Below are 25,656 nucleotides of genomic sequence, written 5' to 3'. Positions count from 1 at the left end.
AAACTCAGAATCCATTTTAGGGGCTTGGTAATCTTAGTATTTAGATGATTTGGTGGTCTCCAGATGCAATGTTCAGCCTTATGGAAGGACATTGAGAAACCAAAGTATTTAGAAGGCTTGGTAATCTTAGTATTTAGATGATTTGGTGGTCTCCAAATGCAATGTTCAGCCTTATTCAATATTTTGTTGATTTCTTCAATCATGATGGAAGATCCTTTCGAGGCAAAGCATAGAATTATAATGGATTATGGGAATTGGACATTGAGAAACCAAAGTATTTAGAAGGCCAAACCAATCTCAAGTGACATACAATGAGCTTACATTAGAATTCATCCATCTTAAAATGGAACAAACATATACAAGCAGAAGAAATCCTGGATTCTCTGATGGCAGAAAAACAGTCATATTTCGGGGGTCATATCTCAGAATTCAACCGTTGGATTGAGCTCAATTTTGGATATGTGTTTGCAATCCTAGTTCTCTAAATCTTCACCAAAGAGTTTTGTCATATTTCATATGGATCAAAAGTTACGGGTTCTTGACTGCACCACTATCAGATCAGAAATAACAGTCATAAATTGCAGATGGCAGAAAATAGTCATATTTCGAGGGCCATATCTCTCAATCCAACCGTTGGATCATGCTGAATTTAAGATATTTGTTGGAAAACCTAGTTATCTAAATCTTCTCCAAAGATTTTTATGAGATGAAGTATGGATCAAGAGTTATGGGTTTCTGTTCACGCCTCTATCAGCTCAGCAACAGCAATTACAGAATGCAGACAATCAAATTGGGTCTCAGTGCGTGGGCCATAACTTCCAATCAAACCGTTGGATTTGGCTCAATTTCAGATATGTTTCTAAGAAGCAAGTTATGCATGATCTGACCAAAGCGTTTTTCAAACTCATTCCTAGTTAATTAGTTACGACTGATTGAGTGGGACACTGTCAAAACTGTCAAAGGCAGTTATAAAATCATGACAGAACATCATCACCAGCAAATGCCACCTGTCAACATGAGTATACCATAGGGGCCACGAATTTGCAAAGATATAAGACTATTTTTATAATGATGTAAACACCTAAAGAAAGGGAGAAAAATTAAAAAGTTTCCACAGGAATGATTATAAAGATTTTCAAGAATCAGTTATCGGAAGCTGAACAAGAACCGACAACAAAAAAAAGATAAAAGGGGCAGTGAAAACAAGACTGGGGGTTCCACTTCTTTTCTGTAGGGGAGACTTTGGTGTTGCAGTACAGGAGAGTTTGGGCTGAGAGTTCTGCTTTTTCCTTACAGGAGATTTTATGCTGCTGCAAAGGGGAGGGTAGAATGGTTAGAGTTTTAGATAGACAGATATTGTAATGACAGTAATTGGTAGATATGATATGGGTGTTTTAGTTTTTGCATGACTTTGTGCATACAGAGATTTGATGTCTATATATGTATCTTCTTGAATATGGCTTAGAAACCTTGTGTTCAGGCATGTTAAGTCAGTATTACTTTGTGAATCTTGATTTATCAGTTCTAGATATCTGGTTACTGTCTTTACTGCACATTAGTGTTATTATTCATTTCTGTAGATTAGTTAAAGCATCTCTTTGTTGTTAGAAATAATCGATACCTCACGATCTAAGAATCTTTGAGAGATCCTTTCGTACTTTCGGGTAAAAGTGCAGAATATTTAAATTCATTGAACATTTCACACGGGGAGCTGTACCCGATAAAAATTCAGAGGAAGGTTATCAATCCATGATAACCTATCCAACTGTTGGTGTTAGTTTGTCCTTTCACTTGGGCATTCGGGGTCAGATTTGCACGTATTTTCTCGAAGGACAATTTGTTCACTAACACCTCTCTTGCATCCAAAACTGAGTAATAGTTAAAATCTTGGGCCTTTATTTGTAACAACTCTAGTTTGGATCTACTCTTGGTTGTTGAGGAGCTCATCCAAGCCAAGTTGGTTGATGAGCGTATTAAGCAAGCTTGAGAACTTAGCCTTAGGGTTTGGGGCCTTCCTCCTCCGCTGATCCTTACACTAGAGGTTCCTCTTTTCTCAATGATTGAGTATTTTAGTTATTACACTTGACAAGGGCTGGCTTAGACAGGATGACACTCTCTATCTTAGGTTTCTCGCACTTGTTGACCATATGTAGTTTCTTAGGGCAAGAAGGAAGCTCTTTCCTTGTTTCACTAAGATCTCTCTTGATGAGGATCTCACTAGAGTATAGGTGATAGAGTTGAGACATTCTTAGGGCTTGGCAGCCAAGGCTAGGCGAAATGGGATTTGGGCTGTTATTCTAGATTCCCCTTCTCCTGGGTGGGAATCGAGGTCGGCTGCCAAGGCCAAATAACAGTCACAGTGATAGTTGGATGCGATAGAACCTTATTCTCGTTTGTTGCTTGTCTACTATTAGAATGGAAATGGTTCCTTATGGTCCTTCCTACATCTCTTTCAAGATGCACTTGGGTTTGCCGATATTCTTCTTGTTACATAGGCGCATGAGAGCCCTGTTTGTCCTCTTCCAGGAGTCTTTGGTTACTAGGGGTTGCTTGTGGTCAGGGATGAGGTTAGTGGTTCGATGGGAACAGTGGATCCGGTGGGATTGCCTGTTTGATTAGGAATAGCCTTTTCAACATGGCTTTGGTGGCAAACTCTGACAGTTTGGTTAGATTCATATGGATTTGCATTGGTCGAGTGACATAATGGCTCCCTCGACTCCCTCCCCCTCTCCACCCTAGATCATAGCTCCCTAGTTTTCCACACCTCCTCTCTTTATGAGATCTTGGGCAAACCCACTCTCCACCTCATTGCCTCACATTCTTCAATATTAGTGAGGTAGCAAGATACATGGACAGTAGCAAGACAATGAATGATAAAGTTTTAGAAGCAAAGCTCTTCAAACTTGGTATTACCATCTTGATCCCCCTTCTCACTACACTCTTTAACAGAGTGGTTTGTACTTGCTTTCTTGATTCTTGGTCACTACATGTTATTTATTTGATTCATAAGACTAGGTCGGTCTTGAACCCCAAAAACTACAGGACCATCATGGTTGGGCACATGTTTGCCAAATTTTACGCCATTGTGTTGAACAATATACTAACTAGAGAGCTTGATAATTGACAATGTCGGATAGGGGGCAGGCTAGTTTTGGTACCGATTTTTAGACTATGGACCATGTCTCGACACTTTAAACTAGCATTAAGAGGCTCACCATTACTCGACGAAAGTCTGTTGCTGCTTTGTTGACTTTCACAAAGTGTCCAATTCTTTTCCTCGCACAACCCTCTTCCAGAGACTTAGGGACATTGGTATTTTTGAGACTTTATTGACGACTGTCATGAGGTTATATAAGAGTGGTTGGCAAGTTAAGGACTCCATAAGGTTTCACAGACCCCATTTAGAGCACCATTGAGATGTCCATTCTCCCCTATTCTCTTCAGTATATTCATTGATGAGTTTGAGGCCTTCCTCTGTGACTTCTCACTTCCGAGTGATAGCTACTACTTACACCAGGTTTTGATATCCATTTTGCTTTGTCGATGACTTGGTTCTCTTTGCTTCCTCCCAACTAGGGCTCTAGAGGTGGCTTGATGGTTGGCCTTCTTTTGTTCCTAGCAACAACTTGTGGTGAATCTAGGCAAGATTAGAGTGACGGTTTTCAACTTTTTGAAGACTTTACATGTGTATTTCCATTTTTAGGGGGATGAGATTGAGATCACTTTCTCCTATACCTACTTGTGGTTATGTTCTTTAGGCCACACTTCAGCTTGAGACTTGCAATGCAACCTCGGGTCAATAAGGGGCCTAGTTCTTTGGCTATTTAGAGAGACAGTGCTTCATGCATCACTTTTAGAATACTACGACAAAGATGTCCCTTATGGAATCTTTGATTAGATCGACTGTCCTTTACGGTTCTATTGTTTGGGAGCACTCTCTCCTTGAGTCCGATTGGGCCATGGTTGAGAGTCCAAATCCTCCTTCAGCACATTATCGGATGTCATTGGTCCACCCCTCACAGTATCATATTAGGTGAGTTCAGTGCTTATCCTCTTAGGCTTGGGACTATGTTTGGTTTGGTTTGGTATCTTCATTGGCTTCGAGGCTTTGTAGATTCCTTAGAGGGTCACCACAAATATTCTTTCTTGGCCTATTGCTCTTTTGAGGCTGTGGTTGGTTCTAGCTGCATTGGAAGAGCTCATTGTTGGTTTTCCTATGCCTCTTCTCTTCGTAGTTCGATTGGGATCTTGATGGACCATCTTCCCCCCTTTTAGTTCTCATTAGATGCCACCGCTCATTGTCGGCGGTAGAAATTGTGTATCAGCCGATGGGTCCCTTCAGAAAGGTTCTTGTTATGTAGCCGACGGGTCCCTTCGGAAAGGTTTTTGTTATGTAGCGACATGTATGTGGCCGACGGACTCCTTCGGGAAAGTTGTTCGAAAAGTATTTATAACCCTTTCGGGAAGCATTGTATTCATCAGATCTTATCATGAAAGCATAATGTAATGTTCTGGCATATGCGAATAATAATAAGAAGAGCTTTGCTGTTTGTGTTCGTGTTCATTATCTGTGTGCAATTCTTAATTAACCTATGTGGTAAACATTTGGTGCCATTGCCCGATGGACCTGGTACGTAGGCAGGCGGATATGAATTAAATGCCGAGTCAGTTGAACAAAGATAAGAATAAGCTGAAGGAAAAAAATGACATACGCATTGCGCAGAAAAATTTAATTTTGGCTCAGCAGACAGAGCGCCGAAGGAGATTCCGGAAGATTGCCAACAGGAGTGCAAAAGGATTGTTGAAGGAGACATGACAACGGCTTGATTTGGTGGAAGAAGCGAGGGAGGAGTTTCTGAACCTGCATACGCCACGGGAAAAGAATCCTGACAGAAGGAGATCGACTCGCACGGCTCGGAGTGCCGAGGGAGCACGAGCGTGGAGTGATCTCTTTGTCCGAGATATACTTCCGGAACAAACAGCTTCGGTTGATGAACCCTCTTCTTCACCAAACAGCGCGGAAGTCGAAAACAACGCGGGTGTTGAAAACAGCACGGAAGTCGAAAATAGTGCGGGTGTTGAAAACAGTGCGAAAGTCGAAAACAGCGTGAAAGCCGAAAACATGGGTGTGCGGAACAGCGTGGGTGTGCAGAACAGCGCGGGTGTTGGAAATAGCGCGGGTGTGCAAAACAACACGGGTGTCTAGAACAACGCGGGTGCTCAAAACAACGCAGGTACACAACAAAACCCTCAACATACAGTGATAATGGCAGGTCCGAAGGAAAAGTTGCCTAAATTTGATGGTGATGAAGCAACTGATCCCATTCGACATTGTAAAACATGTGAAACGATCTGGAGGGCAAATGGCATAACAGATACAAACGAATGGATCCGACAATTTCCCGCTACCCTACGGGGTGTTGCGATTGATTGGTTTACTGATACTGATCCACAAAAGTTAAACAGTTGGGATAACATTTAGGAGGAGTTTATTGTAGAATTTCAACTTCTGTGCGACGATAATGAAATTGTAGCGGAGATATTCAATACCAAGCAAAAGAAGAATGAAACAGTATGGGTCTTCGCCAGGAGGTTGAAGGACTTAATTAGTAAAATGGAGAATAAGCCGGCAGATGGGCTCCAAAAAAGATGGTTCATTGAAGGCCTTCACCCAAAATTGCGGAAAAAGATGAAGATCGTGCCACCATTAACATATATTGAAGCATACAATTGGGCAATGAACCTCGAAATTGACCAGAAGACAAAAAAGAAGACCAGCTCATCCGATTCAGATGTCGACGAGCTTTTAGGAGAAGATAGCAGCGACGATGAAGGCAGCAGCAAGAAAGTCCGTGCTCTGCAGAAGGACATGCTTCGGATGATGAAAGAGTTCAAAAACATGAACAAGGAGACTAAGGGCAATGACCTATGGTGTACGGAGTGCAAGAAAGAAGGCCATACGAAGGGATTTTGCCCAAAAGATCAATTTTGTGAGATTTGCCATATTCTAGGACACTCGGTAAAGGAATGTCCTTTGAACCTGAAATCAAGAACACCACAGCAAGTGTTCCTCACGCAGGAGGCATCCCCGTCAGGAGGGAACGGGAACACTAGTACGGAAGGTGCCACATCGGGCGGATACAGAAAGAACCGGCACGGTCAAAATAACAACAATAGCAGCAACAACAATACAGGCGGAAGGAGTCGAATTCAATATGATGCGAATGGTCGGCTGATAGTTCAATGCTGCGCATGTAATCTGTGGGGTCACTTTGCTCGAGAGTGCACAACGACGAACACACCGAAGTTGCTATGACGATGGTGTGGACCCGACGATCATGACGATGCTAAGTGCCCAAAGTTCGGAGTAAACTTGATTACCGTCGGGACGGACGAGGAAGAAGTTTTGGCAATCACTCAGAAGCAGGCGAAGCTATACCCTAATTCGACGGAGGAAAAAAAGAGGCTGGAGGAAGCAAGGGCAGAGATCCAGAGAGCAACGTAGATAGAAACGACACACTTGGAGGACATGTCAAGTACGTTCGTACGGAACTGCACAGAACAAAACATTGTATGACAATTATTGCAAGTCGAGATACTCGTCAAGATAAGTGCTCTATTGCTCACTATGCATTAGCTTCGATCGGCACTAACAAACATCCTTCCCGTTGCTCAACTACCAGGAGAACATGGAAGGAAGCAGGAAAGTGGAGCAAGTACAGTGGACAAAAAGGAGAAGGAAAGTGGCGCAAGTGCAGAAGATCCGATGCTGCTAGCTCTTTCATCCGGATGCTATCCGGTGGTTGTTGAAATGAGCATTCTCAGGACTGTGCTAACGGATACGATCGTGGACGGAGGGTCCGGTGTCAATGTGCTGCCAGAGGATACCTGGAAGAAGTTGGGACAACCAACCTTCCAGTTGTTAACAACCGATCAACATGGAATCAAGCCATTGGGAGTCCTGATAGCACAACCAGTGATAATTGGAACACAACCATTCTTGTTGGATTTCGTCGTGATCCCACTGAAGCGAAGAGGATATGATGCCATTTTGGGCTGGGGGTGGCTGATACAAGCCAAGGCAAAGCACGATTGGAAGAAAAATACTTTATCACTCGAAAGCAAAGGCTGAAAGTATGTCATCGATCTACACACTCAGATGGTTGGAGAAGAAGCTCTATCGTCAGATCCGAAGGAAAAGATGATGAGAGGAGGCAGAGTATGGAACTCGATCAGGAGGGAGTCCTACGATTGGAAGGAGATGAAGATTTGGATTCAGTAAATGGTCTTTACCACTGGTAGATAGAGGATTACGAGCTCTTTCCAAGTTGTAATATGCTAAGGATCGACGAAGGTAATAAAGGAGGAAATGAATGTCCGAAGGAACACAGAGAAGCTGAAGGAGGAAATGAATATCCAAAGGAACACAGAGAAGCCGAAGGAGGAAATGAATGTTCAAAGGAACACAGAGAAGCCGACGGAGGAAATGAATGTTCAAAGCAACACAGAGAAGCCGAAGAAGGAAACGCGGGTATGACTGAAGCTGAAGGACAGAACATATAGTACGAACCCAAAAGAAGGAAAGATACTATTGTACGACTGCACCGGAAGAAAGTATTATGTCGAACCACAAATATAGCAGAAAGGTACCAGCAGCAAGGAAGACACATGATACGGTCTGCATAGGCAACAAAGAGGAAGGGTTCAATAAAAGTTGTAGCAGTACAGAGTGAATGTGTTATTGACGGACAGAAGGGGCAGCTGATGGAGTCCATGGTAGCGAACTTCGGGAACAAACTGGGCGATATGGAGATGACACAGAACAGGCGTAGCAGGTTTCAACTCAGACAGTGGAATGAGATCAAACCAGGCAAGTTCAAAGTTAAGTGGGTCGGGTCGTATCAGATTCGGGAAATAGGGGACAATGGAGCAATATAATTATAGACTTTGGATGGATAGGAAGTGCCTCAGGCGGTGAATGGCTCGAAGCTGAAGGTATACCACGGCCAGAAGACTTCTGCATCAGAGAATGGCCTTCGGGCGACCCCTTTGTCATTGCAGACCATGTCGACGGGCAAAGGGAAAATTAACTTTTCTATTGAAAAAACTTACCCAAAAAAAAAAAAAAAAAGAAGAAAAGTGGAGGAAAAAAAAAAGTGCGAGAAGTCACCGTACGAATGTCTGAGGTAACTGTACGGCTTTTCTAAAGTCGTTGTATGGCTTGTAATTGCTCACCGTACAGATTTTCTGATGAAGATGCAGTGTACGGATTTTAAAAGGCTACCGTACGGTGTTTAGCAGGCAGGCTATGTACGGGTTTTATGCAGTCACTGTACGCCTTTCGAGTCCTTGTCACCGTATGGACTTTTCAGATGTAGTGTAGCTGTATGGATTTCCCAGATGCAGTTAGATAGGCACCGTACGGATTTGGAATTTCTTTGCAAGGCTGCGCACGGATTTGGGAGCCAGTCATTGTACGGATTCCGGGAGCCAGTCACCGTACAGATTTTGGAGGTTGAGTTACCACACGGTTTTGTTAAAAAGCTTGGATATTTGTTGTACGGAATTTGGGAGTCTCAGTGCGAATTTTTTAAACAACCATCGTACGGATTTTCCAACATGGTCACCGTACGGATTTTTTGAAGCAGCCAATGTACGGATTTTCAGTATAATATGGTGTACGGGTTTTGCATAAATGATAAATATGGCGTATGGCTTCTACCTGTTATTGCATTCAGATTTTGAATGGCATTCCAGGTTATTGCATAAGGAATTGGCGTAACATGGCAGAGGGTGGTAGGAGATTTTCTTAAAAGCAAAAAAAAAAAAAAAAAACGTCGACAAATCAAGAATGCTCAGAATGAGTAACAGATGATGCCACAGGGTAGAGGAAGAACTAGCGGTTGCCAGAAAGAGTGTAGAATCGGCAGAACATGATAGAAATGATGTGTTTCGTGCATTTTTCTGTGGGTTTCAGAGTGCTAATTTGGTCTTGGTGGCGAGGGGCATTGCCCCTCGACCCCGCCTTGTACTACGCACCTGGGGCGCTGCCCGAGGACCCCGCAGGGGCGCTGCCCTGTGGACCCCCATTCGTTGCGGATATTAGTCGTGGGAGTCTGACCAGTTGAGAAGACTTGGAGCTGCTGCAGGTATGGAGTGTCTATGTACTAGAGGCACTGCGAGTAGGTGTTGGCCGTGAGGCTGTCTTGGTGGATGCGTAGAGAGCTCGGGAGGAGTTGATCATCCAATTGAAGGCAATACAGCGACACTTGGTTCAGTGTACCCGGAATTGGAATGCAGAAAGCGGCACAAGTGGCTATCAAGGTCAGATGTCAGATTGGCTAAGGTGACAGTGTTGAAGACCAGTTAGTCAGTCAATGTATTTTGGTTGTTGATTTGTCTCAAAGATTTTGTAATAGTCGTCAGGAGACAACTTTTCTTTTTGGTGGGGATGATGTCGTCAGTAGAAATTGTGTATCAGCCGACGGGTCCCTTCGGAAAGGTTCTTGTTATGTAGCCGACGTGTCCCTTCGGAAAGGTTTTTATTATGTAGCGACATGTTGTATGTGGCCGACGGACTCCTTCGGGAAAGTTCTTCGGAAAGTATTTATAACCCCTTCGGGAAGCATTGTATTCATCAGATCTTATCATGAAAGCATAATGTAATGTTCTGGCATATGCGAATAATAATAAGAAGAGCTTTGTTGTTTGTGTTCGTGTTCATTATCTGTGTGCAATTCTTAATTAACCTATGCGGTAAACACTCATCTTCTTCCTTCTTGGTTCGAGTTGAATGAGCATGTAAGGATTGACATTTACAAACAGTATATCGTCACAATATCAAGAAACCCTTTGGGGAGTTCTGCTTGAGGATGGCTTTTTATGCTAAGCACTATATGGCTATCCGGGATAGGATCATTGTTTGCTCTCACTATGTCACTTGCCATTGGACCCATGCCCTCTGCATCTCATTGGGATCCTTTAAGGTGGGCGTCCATCAGCTACTTGTTCAGACTGATCATCGGATTGATAGAGAGGATAAGACTTGCTGGCTCTGCCCCCTTAAGGAGGTGGAGACAGAGACCCATTTTATTTTTCGTTGCCACATTTATTATGAGATCTAGTAGAGGTTCCATTGCTTGTTCAAGGGGTGCAGGAGCTTGTCCTCTTCTTTTAGTTACACTGACCAATGGTGCCTTGCCTTCTACATCCAGGAGGCCATGCGGTTGTGCGATCACATCCTCAAGCTTTAGTTCCCATCGAGACAGACTTCAAACCAGCTTATCACCTCCTTCACCCTTGGGGTCTCCCGACTGAGGAATGAAGAGGTTGCTTGCCCTTTCCTCGAACCATGTTAGATATGTGAGACCTCATAGAGCGTTCACTTGACAACATCACCCTACTTCCAATGTCTCTTTGAGACAGTCCGAGTTCCCCACACACCTTCTCCCCAAACTGTATCTTTGGTTTTGGACTACTTGCAGGTGGGGAGTTCCTAGGCTCTCTTGTTTTTGTCTTTCCATGGACACCGTTTGGTGCTCCCACTGCTGGATGTGGCCTTGTATGCTTTTCAGTCCCTTAGACTTGATTGCAGTCTCTTGTTGGATATTAATAAATTTATCTTATCTTACTGCTTCCTCTTTTTGATTCTTCTCTCCAAAAATTTGTCGTTCTTGCCACTTCTCGATACTTTTCTTCTTGTTAGAGATCTTATCAGCCTTTTCATTCTTCTATGATACAACCCCACCAATATTTTTCTTGAGTATGTCATTTGTTATGTCTTCCAGAGTAGACATGTCTTCCAATGCTTTTTCTTCTTCACTTGGATCAATATTTGTGTTATCTGTAGGAGAAGAAAAAGTTTACTTTAGTCATTCCACAACCAAACCTTTAGTAGTATTCATCTGAACATTTGGAATTGTCTCTGTAGCAACATTTTCTATATTATCAATAGGTGTATTGATTTATGGAAGGGAGGAACACACTAATTGTATAAATTTTTCTTTGACTTCTATCATTTCCCTTGTTCACTTCACAAGATGCTTCCAATCCTTTCAGTCCTTATCATGATAAAATTTACTCTTTCCTTTGTTTTGAATTGATTGCCAAGAATTTTCTTTATCTTAGTTTTGTCTTCCTTAGACCAGGAATCACATATTTTACTTAGAAAATGTGATTTGAGATTGGATTCCTTAACTAATGCATCCCTTTCCTCTTGTTTGGAGCATCCATCAATCCTTGGGACAACTTGTTCTAAATATCACATCCATCATGTACCTAATAGTAGCTCCTTTCTATTCATGTACTTAATAGTGGCTGTTTTTATCTTTATCTTGTCAACAATAGAGGCATCATCATATTAACCTATAGCCATCTCCAAATCATTGTTCTCACTAATAGCATTCACCAAACTATTCAAATTCATGTGTTGATACTCTATGCCAATTGAAGGTGTTTGTCCCTTCTTCCTTTCAACTTCCTTCTTTGCTTCAATTTTTATTTCCAGTTCTTTAGTCAAAGGAGTACATGGTATATTTATGGTCCTCATTTGTATACTAAACCTATCATCATCATTAGTACTGCTTTTGTTAGCAACCTTTTCAATTTTAGCTCCAAACTAGCCTCTCCTTTAGTAACCTTGTGCTTAGGTGTATTTTTTCTTTGTTCACTTATTGCATTTTTTAGAGGGGGTTTGAAGGAGCAAATTTCCATAGGGGAGGCGAAAGTAGATCTTCTCATTCATCTTTGTGTTTTACTAGAGGTACCTTATTAAGATACGGCAAAGCCAAAAGTCTTTGCAATCAAATGACTTCTAATTTTAGTAAATAGATTCTCCATTCTCTTTTCTTGACCTTTTTTTGATCTTTTCAAAAATATGTTGCTTAGTATTTCCCCTACGGTACTGAATCTCCTCTTCTAGATCCACCATCAAATTTAATAATATCTTGATATTCTTCTTTACATCTTCCTCATTGATCCCGTATGGTAATTCAAGAATCTAGCCAACTCTAGATTGTATAGACTAAGAAATAGTTATCTCTGCCAACTAGAAAAGTAACATCATCTTTATATTTTCTAAGAGATCTAAGGAGCCCATTCCTTTGTTAAATCTTCTCTTGGAAAGCCTTGAACTATAACCATAATGACTTTATATATACATCTTCATCATGATGGTACTTCTAATATATTGTCTAATTTGAAAGGTAATGGGGGAACACTTTTCCCATACCCTATCCTTTATACTGGGGAGTTCATTCATGAAGCAAAATACTAAATAGGTAATAAGCAATCCATAACTAAATTGGTTCATTATTTTCCTTTTTTTCTTCAAAATTTTCAGCAGTTTGGAGCAGCTCATAAATATTAAATCTTTCTCCATTGATTACTATTTGATGACATGCATATATTGAAAAATATTTTCATACTCTATAAGGGAAAACTTGACCCTTGTATTGATTATGCGATTTATGGTAAGTTACATCCAATGGGATATTAAAAAACACACCATCTAGATCCATATTGGTTGCCACATATGGATAGGGGGCTTGAGCACATGTCGTGGCTCTACTTCAGTCTCAAGTGTGATAGTGGTATCTATGATAACAACTGATGAACACTTCTGCAACAAACACTAGGGCAAAGAAAATACTCTTTGCACAAGAAGCTCTCAAAATTGTGTGTAGTGAGACGAAAAGATCAATATATCCTTTTTCTATAAATTCAGTCTCAAGTGTGAAAAGGGTAGCCATGATAACAAGTGATGAACACTTCTGCAACAAACACTAGGGCATAAAAAAATACTCTTTGTATGAGAAGCTCTTGAAATCATAAGTAAAAGTAAAACTAAAAGATCAATATATCCTTTTTCTAACTCAGTATTGCACAATTAATGCATCTTACTGTAATGCTCCATTCAATAAGATGATGCTCTATATTTTCTAGTGATCACAAAGTCTTCCAAAAATCTCTAGAAAGACTAGAATTGCTCCCAAAATGCTTCAATATCCTTTGTCATGTTGAAAGCAATTTAGCATCCACTTTACAAGCAGGTTCTTAAGATATTCAAATAAATCTTCCCCTTAGATCAAGCTCTTTATTTAGCTTTTGGAGGAAACATTTGTATCACTAATGGGCATAGACATATCCACTGAATTAATCTTCTACTTTCTAAACAGATTTCTTGACCCAAATTCTCTTCATCTTTTCTCTTTCCCTATTCACAATGATTTCCTTCTTTTCCAGTACAATGTTCTTGGCATTATTTCTTTTGCAAGAATGAGCATCGTGTCTTGATTTGTTACAATTGTAACATGTAGGACCTTGGAGTGGACGATTCCGATTCCAACTTTTTCTGCCATTAGATATATATTTAGCATCAGCCCACACAGCATCCAAAGCAATATCCATTGAAAGTGAACATTTCTATCAATATTTACATTCATATATCCAAATTCCATCATCCTATTGCATTTTTTTGCCTTATGTCCAGACTTATTGCTAGCATATCATTGACCAATTAAAGGTTGTGACCTGATTTGACTCCTGCATTCACCAACTCTATGTCCAAATTTATTCAATGCACTCGCAAAATGCTGATTACAGTTAATAGACATGCACTAAATAGATTATTCACCATAAATTCCAATTAATGCACGTGCAGAATTAAATAACTGAAACTAAAAGAGAATAACAACACCAATATTTTTACATGGAAAAGCTAAAGTGGGGAAGACCACAGTGAGAATCACATTCACTACATGATGAACAATATTACGATGATAGATTTAGGCACATTGCCAAGGAAGTGCGCAACTCCCTAAAGCGAAATTGCACACAAGAAGGTGAGATACAAAAGGACTTGCAGACATTGAAGATTATATTTTGTTTACAGCAAGAAAAATTACAATTGATATCAAGGAATTACATGGATTGAACTTCTTAGTAGCGTACTCCGAAAATGCTGATTACAGTTCATTGTTCATGTATCCACTACTGATTTAATCTCTGTTAATCTCCAATATTTCACAATATCTCTTGTATTTTTACCTATCTCTTAGTCACGTGTAATACCATCTCTCCGCATACTCTTAGAAGAATAGCTACCAATATATATCCATTGCAACACCAAAAAACATCCATTAGGTTGGCCAAACAAGATGTAGCATGTAACACAAAGACTTGTCAACCCAAAATGCATTCTCCAATTCCCATAAAAGGTAAATGAAACTATATAAAAAGATATAAAGCCTTCTTAAGATCTTGAACCTTTGCCATAAATATCTCACCTTACTGCGAGGGCCAAGGTACCTTGGGTCAACCCTTAAAGATGAATCTGTTAATAATGTAGGTCACAAGATATTGTGAACCTCAAAAATGTTGCGAATTTGAAGCATACTATCACATGATCATAGCATAGTCATATCATTAAGTTGCAACACCAAAAACATATGGCTGTAAGGAATGCAAAGTATTTGTGTACATTGTTGCACTTTATTCTAATAGACAAATGCACTAAGCACAGTAACATCAATTGTTGAGCAAATCAGACTACAACATCGGAAATATAACATCCTCCATTAACCATCTACATCATTCTCAAACCACAAGTGGAAATATTTTGATGTGCCAAGATGTGGGGCAAAAGCAACAATCAGTCTCATAGATTGTTTAGGTGAGTAGTCATACATATGTGCAGAAAACCTAAAAACTATATCCAAAGCTCCAAAAACATCCTAAGATCACTAGATATAACTCATAGATGCATCTCCACCTATCATATGTATGTATTGCTAATAATAGCTTTGAACACATCTTACATACATTTAATCCATCTTCTAGATATAGGTTGGAACAAGTTTGACATCATTGACAACAATTCAGTCACATGTGCAAAAGGAGGAGGGGTGCAGGTGTAGGTTTGTTCAATATGTAGGCACTAGATGTGGCATGGAAAAGTCTTCTTGTGACACCTTTTTCCATGCCCATTCCATGTTCTATATTCTTTTTAAAGAAAAATCTTAGAGACGTAGCCTTCATTAGTTATTAATACGATACCCTTGAGAACATAAACTATCCACTATGCTCCTTGATAAAGAAATATTCCAAGGTGATTTGGCAATGGAGTACATGAGATAGAGTTGGATTTGGATGGACTTCTTTATTGTCATGGATGGGTGGATTGGTATTAGACATTTGACCACTCATCAACATTATAGTCATATGTTAAGTTGGCTTTTACTTTTTAGAGATGTTGATTGTTTTGGGAAGCATACAGATGCAAACTTCCAATCTATTATTTTGATTTATGATATAGAGGAGTTTAGGGCCTCAAATATTGTGCATTCGGTGACTAATTGAACTTTGAAAACAAATTAGCTAGCATGATTGAGGGTGTTTACAAGCATATTTTTTGGACTCCATGTTGAATAGTGCAGTGAAAGATACTAGGAAGATAGATTTGATGCAACAAGTGGTGGTAAAAGCCAAAGATATTTAGATGATCAGTTGCGAACACCACAATTCACTTGTAGTATTTTTGAAGAAGGAATCCCTGAAACTTGTGGATACAAGGTATGCCAGTTATTTAATTTTGTTAGAGGGGGTGCTTGAGGTATAGGAAGTCGTACATTTGATGATGGTCAATTCAGAGACAAGTAGATGGTCTACCTCAAACATTGTTGAGGGAAAAGTATCAAACAAAGGATCCTTAATGATGAGTGGTGGTGCACTGCGAGGTAAGAAATATCTGATTTTCTGTTGATTTTGTTAATATATTGATCACTGATGTTATTGTTAAATGTCTATGGCTAATTTTCTAACTTGTGTTTTTTTCTTTATTTTTTGTTTGCATATCATTCGTCTCATTTGTCGTACATGTCATTAGATATGTTGATATGGACACCTCTCACCTCTAGTCTTTGAGAGATTTATGATAAGTTTGATAGCATACTTGGGAAAAAATGAAGCAAGCAATTTCTAGTAGGGATTCTGATTTGGGATTTCTTGAGTAACATATTAAACCTGTTATGATGTATTGGTGTAACAATATGAACACCTCGCTTCATATGACAGCCTTCACCATATATCCCAATTGATGTGCACCAATGATTGGTAGGTTGTCTTCTTGTGATGATGAAGATTAGAGCTGACATACAGGAAGATGAAGGCCCTTCAAAAGATGTATTCAAGGGGGGTTGAATATATTTTGCACACAATGACTTTCCTTCATTAATTTTTGTGATTCAACATTTAGCAAAGAAAAAGGCAAAGATCAGTAGAATTACATTCGCTCAAGCTGATCATATTGGATGGTGGACATGACAAGGATACGCTTAAGTGCTCACCATTTGCACTCTTTCACAAGTTGTTGGCTCTTTTTCTGCAGAGAAGAATTGGTCAACATGCAACTTCATTTATTAAGAGGAATAGGCTGACCTCTAGAAGAGCAGAGAATTTGGTGGCCATGCACAGTGCTTTGCAACTCCAGGATCAGTAGACTTAGAGTATTGGCAGACTCCAACTTTACTATGAGATGTTGATTTAGAAGGTGCCACCTAAAATGCTAAAGAGGGGACGTAAAAGGATTGGTTGGAATACCATTCGACAAGGCGATTCCTGATAGTGCCAATGACTCTAACTTCAATTTGATGCATTTTTTGCAGATGCAGATTAAGGGCAGCCTCATACATTCTATCACTATGTTTTTGTGACTTTGTCATTATGACATTTGGGTTCAAATTGCAGCCTTTGGGCATTTGTTACACCAATATTGACTTGTTTGACTCTCATATTAAGGATTCTATAAGTATATGTCAATATGATGAATGCCTCACCCATGTTATTATATGAATAATTGAAAATTTCCCTATTTTCTGAATAGTTGTCCCACAACAGTAAAAATGCCCAAAATAATCCATCTCGAAAACATTTCCTTTTGTCCTTTGCCATACTTCTTCTGGAAAGCTGACAAAACAAACATGCAGATTTTCATCATCATCATCATTGGCATTAGATGATGTAGGAACATTTGAAAAACCACAAGTTGTGCCACTGCCACTTGCATTAAATCTGTGCTCATTTAGAAATACTTGCCATAAAAGTCAAAGGCAAAGGTGAAAAATTACGAAAAACACAAAAAGCCTTGTCGAAAATGTGATTGTTTCTCAGTAGGTTTTAGTGTGATTTGTCTAGAACCTCCTTGAGTTTGCCTGGATTTGGTTTGAATGTATACAAATCTCTATGGTCATGTCCGTCAGGATGTACATGGGAACTGTTATAGACCATGTATTTGGTATGAATTGAACCCAGATTCGGCTGATCATTAGGTGCATCTTGTAGCATAGGAATGAAGGCGCTTTACCATTTGCTGCTGATGTACAGAGCTTTTTGGTCAATTGCTTCCATTGACAAAGGGTTTCTGGATCAGCTTTCCACATCTTGTAGGCTACCATTCTCTGCCATATGGTTGCCATACAGTCTATTTTAGGGTTTATATCAAATGAAACATCATTCCCATCTTGCATTTGCTCATTTCTTGGAGGGTCTCTGCCTGCTGTATAGTTGTAGAGTCTCCTGCAAGTGTATTTATTTATTATTGATTACTCATATGCTGGAATCAAATAATATTTTTATTCATTTATTGCAGGCCTTCACAAGCACTGATCTAAGGGTTTATAACTACTGAAATTTATTCCAATAACTTTCAATTGCCATGTATGATGAAAGTCAGATCTATCATGTATGAATGAATTATAAAGTTATTATGAAGATGCTTTGCAATAGTCCTTAGATAGTTCAGATCTGTCCACGTAAATAATGTATACTCCATGTAGGAACAATTCACAGGTGTTTCATACATTTCCAGTTGTCATTTTAACAGAAAAATGATTATTCTTCAGTCTTTAATCGTTTTATAATTCAAAGCAGCATTGAGGATAGTTGGATTTGATGTTCATAGTATGCTGTCTGATTGATAAGGGTTTGCAATTTCAGCGTTAATTTTCAACAGGATTCGGCACCTACATTATTGTTTTGCCCTGTATTCCAGCTTGCACAGCTTTGAAAAGTCATCTATTTTCTAAGGTTGTCTGGTTGGGAACATTATACTGTATGTGAATTGGGATTGACATATCTCAATGCTGTGTGAATATTCCTTTTTTCATTTCAATTTTGATGTTTAAAGTTTTCAGATTGCTACTTGCCAATTTGGAATCAAAAGGTTCATAAATATTACATTCTCTATTAGATATATCTAAATATCCCAGAGGAAAGTTTACTCCAAAAGTCTCTGCTACAGTTGTTAGCCATTTCAAATAGAGATCATTTTTTAATTGTTATAGTGAATCTCATCCTTGTGCAAGTGTTTCTTTCTCTTTCTTGTCACTGTGGGAATTTCAGATTGTATTGCCTGCATTATGCTTGATATTATTTATTCAAATTTCATGTCAATACTATCATAACTTGTTTATAGTTGGAAAGCTCTACATAGTCCTTAAAGCAATCTAAATATTTCACTTGATTTTGTGCTTCGGTTTTCGTCATATTAATAACTAATATCTAATCAGGACTGGAGGATTCTGTTATTAGGTTTAAAAAACAGTTCAAATGAAAGGAAAGATAAGGAATACATCAGATCTCAATTTCCATAAAGGGTTAATAGAGAATCAAAGCATAGAGGAACTGGATAGGAGAAAGTAAAGGAGATGAGCATCAATCCAGAGAACTGTCTTGCAAGAAATGTTTAATCTAGGTATGTGGGTTAAAGTCTAAAATACAAGCAATAAACAGACTCAGGGAACTAAAATAACCACATTTTTAGTTGCATTTGACCCAAAATCAATCACATTCTTCAATATTTGAAAATTTTCAAAAATATTTTTTGTCTACAGGGGACTCTCAAATATATTATTTATTCATATGGAGTCTAGTTATTTTTTCATCTTTGAAAAACACTTCAAATGCAATATACCAAAAAATAGGGAGTACATCAACACCCAATCAATGCAAACAGATGCTGGTGTTAAAACAGAGCAGAACTGGATAGGAGCTAAAGAAGCAAGTTCCAATCCACAAACCATACTGTAGTGAAGCATTTCCATCCACAAAAAACAAAAACAAAAATAGCCTCACATGATTCTTAAGACTTTTAGACTGTTAAATATTACAAATATTTCTTTATTTATGGATGACTGTTAATTACTTCTGATGCTCATTTATCTAGATTTCTTTTTGTATAGTTTTGGATATGACCAATCAGAAATAATTAATAAGTCAACTTTTTTGTATTAAAATATCAAAGTTTGCAGGACTTCTGGAGCACCTACTAGGGCGTAGAAATCAACATCTTTCTGATTTGTTTTCAACTGGGTTAGTGTTGTAATGGACTTGTCCAGTGAAAGTGACAGCGATATAAGTGAATCTGAGATTGAAGAAAATGAAGAAAAATCATATGAGGATCTAGTGCAGGGAAATCATAACATAAAGAACATGGATGGGACTTTGAGATGCCCATTCTGTAGAGGGAAGAAAAAACAGGATTACAGATACAATGACCTGCTTCAACATGCAAGTGGTGTGGGTGCTGGAAAAAGGGATGCTGTAACTACTGGGTGCCATAAAGCACTTGAGAAGTTTCTGAAAAATAAGCTCGCAACTTCTGCTGAGCCACAAAAACAAAGGACTGTACATTTGGAGCAGGAAGCTCCACTCAGACCACCTGATGAAGAACTCACTGTTTGGCCCTGGATGGGCATTATTGTGAATATCCGTAGGATATTCAAAGAGGGAAAGTACATTGGTCCTGGTAATGGTGAGCTGAAGGAGAGATTTGCTGGATTCTATCCAGCGCAGGTTTGTGCAATCTGGACTTCTGAAGGTCATCACGGTAAGGCTGTTCTTGAGTTTAATAAAGACTGGCAAGGGTACAATGATGCTCTGTCATTTGAAAGATCCTTCATTAAAAACCGTCGGAGCCGAAAGGAGTATTACGAGCGAGAGAAAGATCCTGGGAATGACTTATATGGATGGGTTGCACGAGCTGAGGACTATAATTCTGGAGGTCCAGTTGGCAAACATCTTCGCTTAAAAGGGGATCTTAAGACTGTGAAAGAGATCAGCAATGAAGATTTGCGAAAGAAGAATAAGCTTGTAGAAGACTTGCATAATACTATACAAGAAAAGAATAAGCACATAGTGACATCAAATGAGAGGCTCTCACAGATGGAATATCTCATTGCAATGACAGAAATGGCACGTCAGAAGGCAGAAGATGAGAAACAACAACTTGAGGAAACTCATAGAAAAGGTAAGGGAAATGAATAATTATCATAATATTTTAACACACTGAGCTTCAGATTTCAAACAGCTCAGTAAACTGTAAAAGTGGGTAAAGTTCATTAACTACTCTGAGGAATATGCAGCTGGATTACTTTCATTTTTAGATTAAATATTTTCCAGTTTTTATTCAGATTTGAATAATAGTCAATGCATACTAGTTTTTGTGTACACAGGTCTATAGTCTCATGATCTTATTGAGATGTATCCATTAGTATATTTTCCTGGACTAAATTTTTCTCTTCCTATGTAACCATTGACTGGCATGCATGACAGACATATTAAGTGAATACAAAAAGCATGTCAAAATAAGCAGTTCAAGTGGCAAAAACAAACATTAGAAAATGTAATTGCAACTGTCAAACCAGCAGCTAATCATTCTCAATTGTGTATTTTGGAGATCAGAAATACCAGGTTCATAATCTCATTCATTGAGGAGGTTACAAATTTTTGGTAAAATTTCTGTAGATAACAACTGAAAAAATCCAGGCTGAATTGGACAAATTTGTCTGGTCTAAAAACCTGGACCAAACTGGATTTGAATCAAATGCAATTGGAGATATTTCACCATTCTTTCAGCAAGTCCTACAATGAGTTTTCAGCAGTCAACTGAAATGAACCTAACTGGCTCGCTTCACCAAATGTATGATGCACCAATTTTCAAACACAATACCAGCATATACTAGTAAACTGATCACCACAAATTATCTCTTAACCCACAATTGAAATTCTACAAATCGTGGCTTTTAAAATCTTTTTGAAGTTTTTGGCTATATATATATATACATGTTTTTTGAAATATAATGATTGAAATCCAATTTGCTGAAAGAAAATAGATACTGAATCAAACTATGGCTACTCAAGCTTTGTTGAGCAATTGAATTATGCAATTCATAAACTGGAATTTACATGAGTAGATAAAAACCTGAATTTCATTCAATACAAGCTTGCATTGGTCTTTCACCATTTATCCAGTTGATCACAGGCTGTAGTAATGATCCAGTCCTCCAAATTGACAAAGGCAGGCCACTCTTATTTGCAAAGTCCTCAACAGAATAAATCGCTGGCCAGCTGTGGTAAATCAAAGCCCTTATAATCTGAATGCAGGCCTATTGACAGATTGCAGGCCCCCAAGAAACCCCCGTGGTGACCTGTAGGTGTGTGCAGCTGCAAAAGGGAAATCACCAGCCCTCAAGCCCAGTAAATTGGCAGTCACTGACAAATGCATAGGCGTCTCTCCCAGGTATAGATGCTGCAAACAGATTCACTGTCAAAGCTTCTATAACTCTCCCAAGCATGAACAAACTCCTCAGCAATAAAGGACTTCTCAATTACAGGATGAACAGTAAAGAAGTATGGGCAAAATTGCTATCCAACAGCAGCAATTTGAAATACAATCTTAAGAACAACTTCCAGCTTCAGACCCATAAACCTCAGCAAGGGCAAAATTCAGAACCTGAGAAAAGCCACAAAGGCAACAAAAGCAAATAAATATTCAAGTGTTCCTTTTTCCAATGAAATGAGCTTGTATTTATAATCCCTTTATTCCAAATTTTTTTCAAAAGAACTCAACTCTAGAAACTGCAGCGTTTCCCAAAAGAACTCAGCTCTTGAAACTTTCCAACACAACTCATTCAGTAATATCTCTTAATAACATTATAATAAAATATAATAATGTGATTCTTAATAACTTATTAACAAGTAAGAGCTCACGCAATTAATAACCACATCCATTGTAGGTAACCAGCTGTCAAAGCCACCCACTTCATTGCCAAAAATACACTTCCTAAAAATAGTAAGTCCGCAACTGGGACTCCCTAATCACCTTGTCAGCTCACAAGGGTCACTATGATGAGCTAACTCCGATAACTACAAAGACTCGCCCAACAATAGGGACATTACATCAACTCAGCTCAAGTTTTTCGATGATCTGCAGAGACTCCTGCATGAGCATACCTTATGTATATTGCTCATTTCAGACGATGACTGTTGGCAGTATAGGAAAGCATGCAAACATTGGATGAAACTAGCTACCATATCATATGTTTGACAGTATTTAGCAATTGATAGTGGAATGTACTTGAGGATATAAATAATTGTTTGTTTTCCTTGTCAAAACTATGGAACTAAAGAAATGAGGACTCTGCAAGAGGAGTTTAGAATGTACTTCAAGGTCAAACATTTGTATCTGCATTAGCTAGATTCATGATTAAAATAAAATATAAACAGAATACAGATAGATGTGTTCTGAAAATTGGGGTGTATGCTGTTTACTGTATGGATTAATTAAGCAACGCACACAATCGACACGAACACCGAACATGAACAGCAACCAGCAGAACTCTTATTATTATTCGCATATGCCCACAGTACATTATACTTCTATGGTATGATATCATATCTCATTACAATGCTTCCTGAAGGGGTTATAAATACTTTCCGATGAACCTTCCCGAAGGTATCGGTCGGCCAGATACATCATGTCCGCTACAAACTATTTACTGTTGGCTACATAACAAGAACTTTCCCGAAGGGACCCATCGGCTGATACACAATTTCCTTTCCGAAGGGACCCGTCGGCTGATACACAATTTCCTTCCCGAAGGGACCCGTTGGCCGATACACAATTTCCTTCCCGAAGGGACCCGTCAGCTGATACACAATTTCCTTCCCGAAGGGATCCGTCGGCTGATACACAATTTCTACCGACGACATCATCCCCCCCCAAAAAAGAAAAGTCGTCTCCTGACGACTACAGAACAAAACTCAAACAACTAATACAACAATATTGATCTGCCATATTACTTTCACATTCATCCCGTTGCATCTATAGCCTTTGCTAACACAATACTGACTCCTCAAGCTGACCTTGATAGCCACCTGTGTTGCTTTCTCTGCTTCCAACTTCTCGGTACCTTGAGCCAAGTGTCACTGCACTGCCTCCAACTGGATGATCAGCTCATCCCGAGCGCTCTACGCATCCACCAAGACAGCCTCACGGCCAACACCTACTCTCAGTGCCTTTGATACACAAACACTGCATGCCTGTAGCAGCTCCAAGTCTTCACAACTGGTCAGACTCCCACGACTGATATCCGCAACGACTGGGGGTCCAGGGGGCAACGCCCCCGGCAGGGTCGAGGGGCAGCGCCCTTGCGGGGTCCTGGGGTAGCGCCTCGGGTGCGCTCCTTGTCGCAGTACAGGGCGGGCCCTCGCCGCCAAGACCAAATTAGCACTCTGAAACCCACACAAAACTGCACGGAACACACCATTTCTGTCATTTTCTGCCAATTCTACACTCTTTCTGGCAATTGCTGATGCTTCCCCTTCCTTATGACATCATCTGATACTCATTCTGAGCAACTTGATTCTGTCGTTGTTTTTGTTTTTTTTTTTTTTTATAGAAAACCTCCTGCCACCCTTCTGTGATTAAATCCGTACAGCTTCCAACTTGACACAATCTGGATTCCAATCTGCTTAAAAAATCGTACTGCAATATCCCACCGTCTGTATAATGAAAATTAACAAATTTTGGCTCTAGAAACCGTACATTAATCTTCTGAGGCACAGAGCAACTTTGAAGGTGGAAACCGTACATTGCCTTGAAACTGTACTTCAAATTTGAAACATGTACCTTGTCTGAAAAAAACCGTATTGCAAAAAACCGTACTACACAAACCGTACACCATTCTTCAGATGTTAAAACCGTACGGTATTCCTTCTTTATTGTGAAATCCATACGGTGGTGCTCCTTCCTGCATATACTGAATACCGTACGGTACTCTCCCCTAAAAACCGTACGAAACTTTATTCTTTAAAAACAGTACGCCATTTTCCATCTTCAAAGAGGTCCGTACGGTGGATGTGTGAAATCCGTATGCAGTACAGTGCTCCTCCATTGTGAAATCCGTACGGCTTGATAAAGTCGTACAGTGCCCATATTTAACTTGTGAAGTCCGTACGGTGCCAAACCATACGGTACTTTTCTCTCTCTTTTTTAAAAAATAAAAATAAAAATTTTGTTGTATACAAAAAATAGCAATCAGTTTTCCCTTCGATCGTCGGTCTGCAGTGACGAAGGGGTCTCCCGAAGGCCATTTTCTGACGCAGAAGTCTTCTGCTCGTGATATATCTTCAACTTCGACTCATTCACCGCTTGAGGCACTTCGTGTCCATCCAAAGTCCATAATTTGATTGCTCCATTATCCCCTACTTCTCGAATCTGATACGGCCCGACCCATTTAATTTTTAACTTGCCTGGTTTGATCTCATTCCGATCGTCATACTTCAACACCCACTGTCCGAGTTGAAACTTGCTACATTTGTTCTGTGTCATCTCCATACCGCCCAGTTTGTTCCCGAAGCTCCGTAGCATAGACTCCATCAGTTGCCCCTTCTGGCCGCCAATAACACGTCCACTGCGTACTGCTGCAACTTTAATTAGACCCTTCCGCTTTGTTTCCTGTGCAGATCGTATCGTGTGCCTTCCTTGCTGCCAGTACCTTTCTGTTATATTTGTCGTTCGGTGTAATACTTTCTTTCTGCGCAGTCGTACAGTAGAATCTTTCCTTCTTTTGGGTTTGTACTGTATGTTCTGTCCTTCAGCTTCAGTCATGCCAGCGTTTTCTTCTTCGGCTTCTCTGTGTTGCTTCGGACATTCATTTCTTCCTTCGGCTTCTCTGTGTTCCTTCGGACATTCATTTCCTCCTTCGGCTTCTCTGTGTTCCGTCGGACATTCATTTCCTCCGTCGGCTTTTCTGTGTTCCTTCGGACATTCATTTCCTCCTTCGGCTTCTCTATGTTCCTTCGGACATTCATATCCTTCTCCTTTCCTACCTTCGTTGATCCTTAGCATATTACAACTCGGAAAGAGCTCGTAATCCTCTATCTGCCAGTGGTAAAGACCATTTACTGAATCCAAATCGGCATCTCCTTCCAATCGGAGGACTCCCTCCTGATCGGGTTCCATACTCTGCCTCTTCTTATCGTCTTCTCCTTTAGAATCCGACGATAGGGCTTCTTCCCCGACCATCTGAGTGTGTAGATCGATGACATACTTCCGGCCTTTGCTTTCAAGTGATAAAGTATTTTTCTTCCAATTGTGCTTTGCTTTTGCTTGTATCAGCCACCCCCGACCCAAAATAGCATCGTACCCCTTCCGCCTGAGAGGAATCACAATGAAGTCCAATAGGAATGGTTGGGTTCCGATTGTCACTGGTTGCGCTGTGAGTATTCCCAATGGCTTGATTCCATGTTGATCGGCCGTTAGCAGCTGGAAGGTAGGTGGCCATAATGTTGGCCGTTCCAACTTTTTCCAAGTATCCT

General features: G+C 39.8%; 1 protein-coding gene across 4 annotated transcripts in view; it reads left to right on the top strand.

Moving 5' to 3' along the window:
- The window catches only part of LOC149565800 (factor of DNA methylation 1-like), a 127,697-nt gene that overhangs the window by 28,050 nt on the left and 73,991 nt on the right, over positions 1 to 25,656 (top strand). For 2 of the 4 annotated variants that reach the window (XM_089819294.1, XM_089819296.1), the window contains one exon: positions 19,305 to 20,302. In XM_089819294.1, the coding sequence (XP_089675420.1) occupies positions 19,378 to 20,302 (925 nt within the window). In that variant the 5' untranslated portion in view covers positions 19,305 to 19,377. Of the gene's footprint in view, positions 1 to 19,297; positions 20,303 to 25,656 lie in introns of all 4 variants that reach the window. The other 2 variants (XM_089819293.1, XM_089819295.1) reach the window with 1 other exon arrangement.

Source organism: Cupressus sempervirens, chromosome 3, assembly GCF_028749045.1.
Source record: "Cupressus sempervirens isolate cs-2001-9-10 chromosome 3, ASM2874904v1, whole genome shotgun sequence".
Classification (NCBI taxonomy): domain Eukaryota; kingdom Viridiplantae; phylum Streptophyta; class Pinopsida; order Cupressales; family Cupressaceae; genus Cupressus; species Cupressus sempervirens.
The sequence above is the reverse complement of the archived record's forward strand: the minus strand, read 5'-3'. Positions and strand labels throughout refer to the sequence as shown.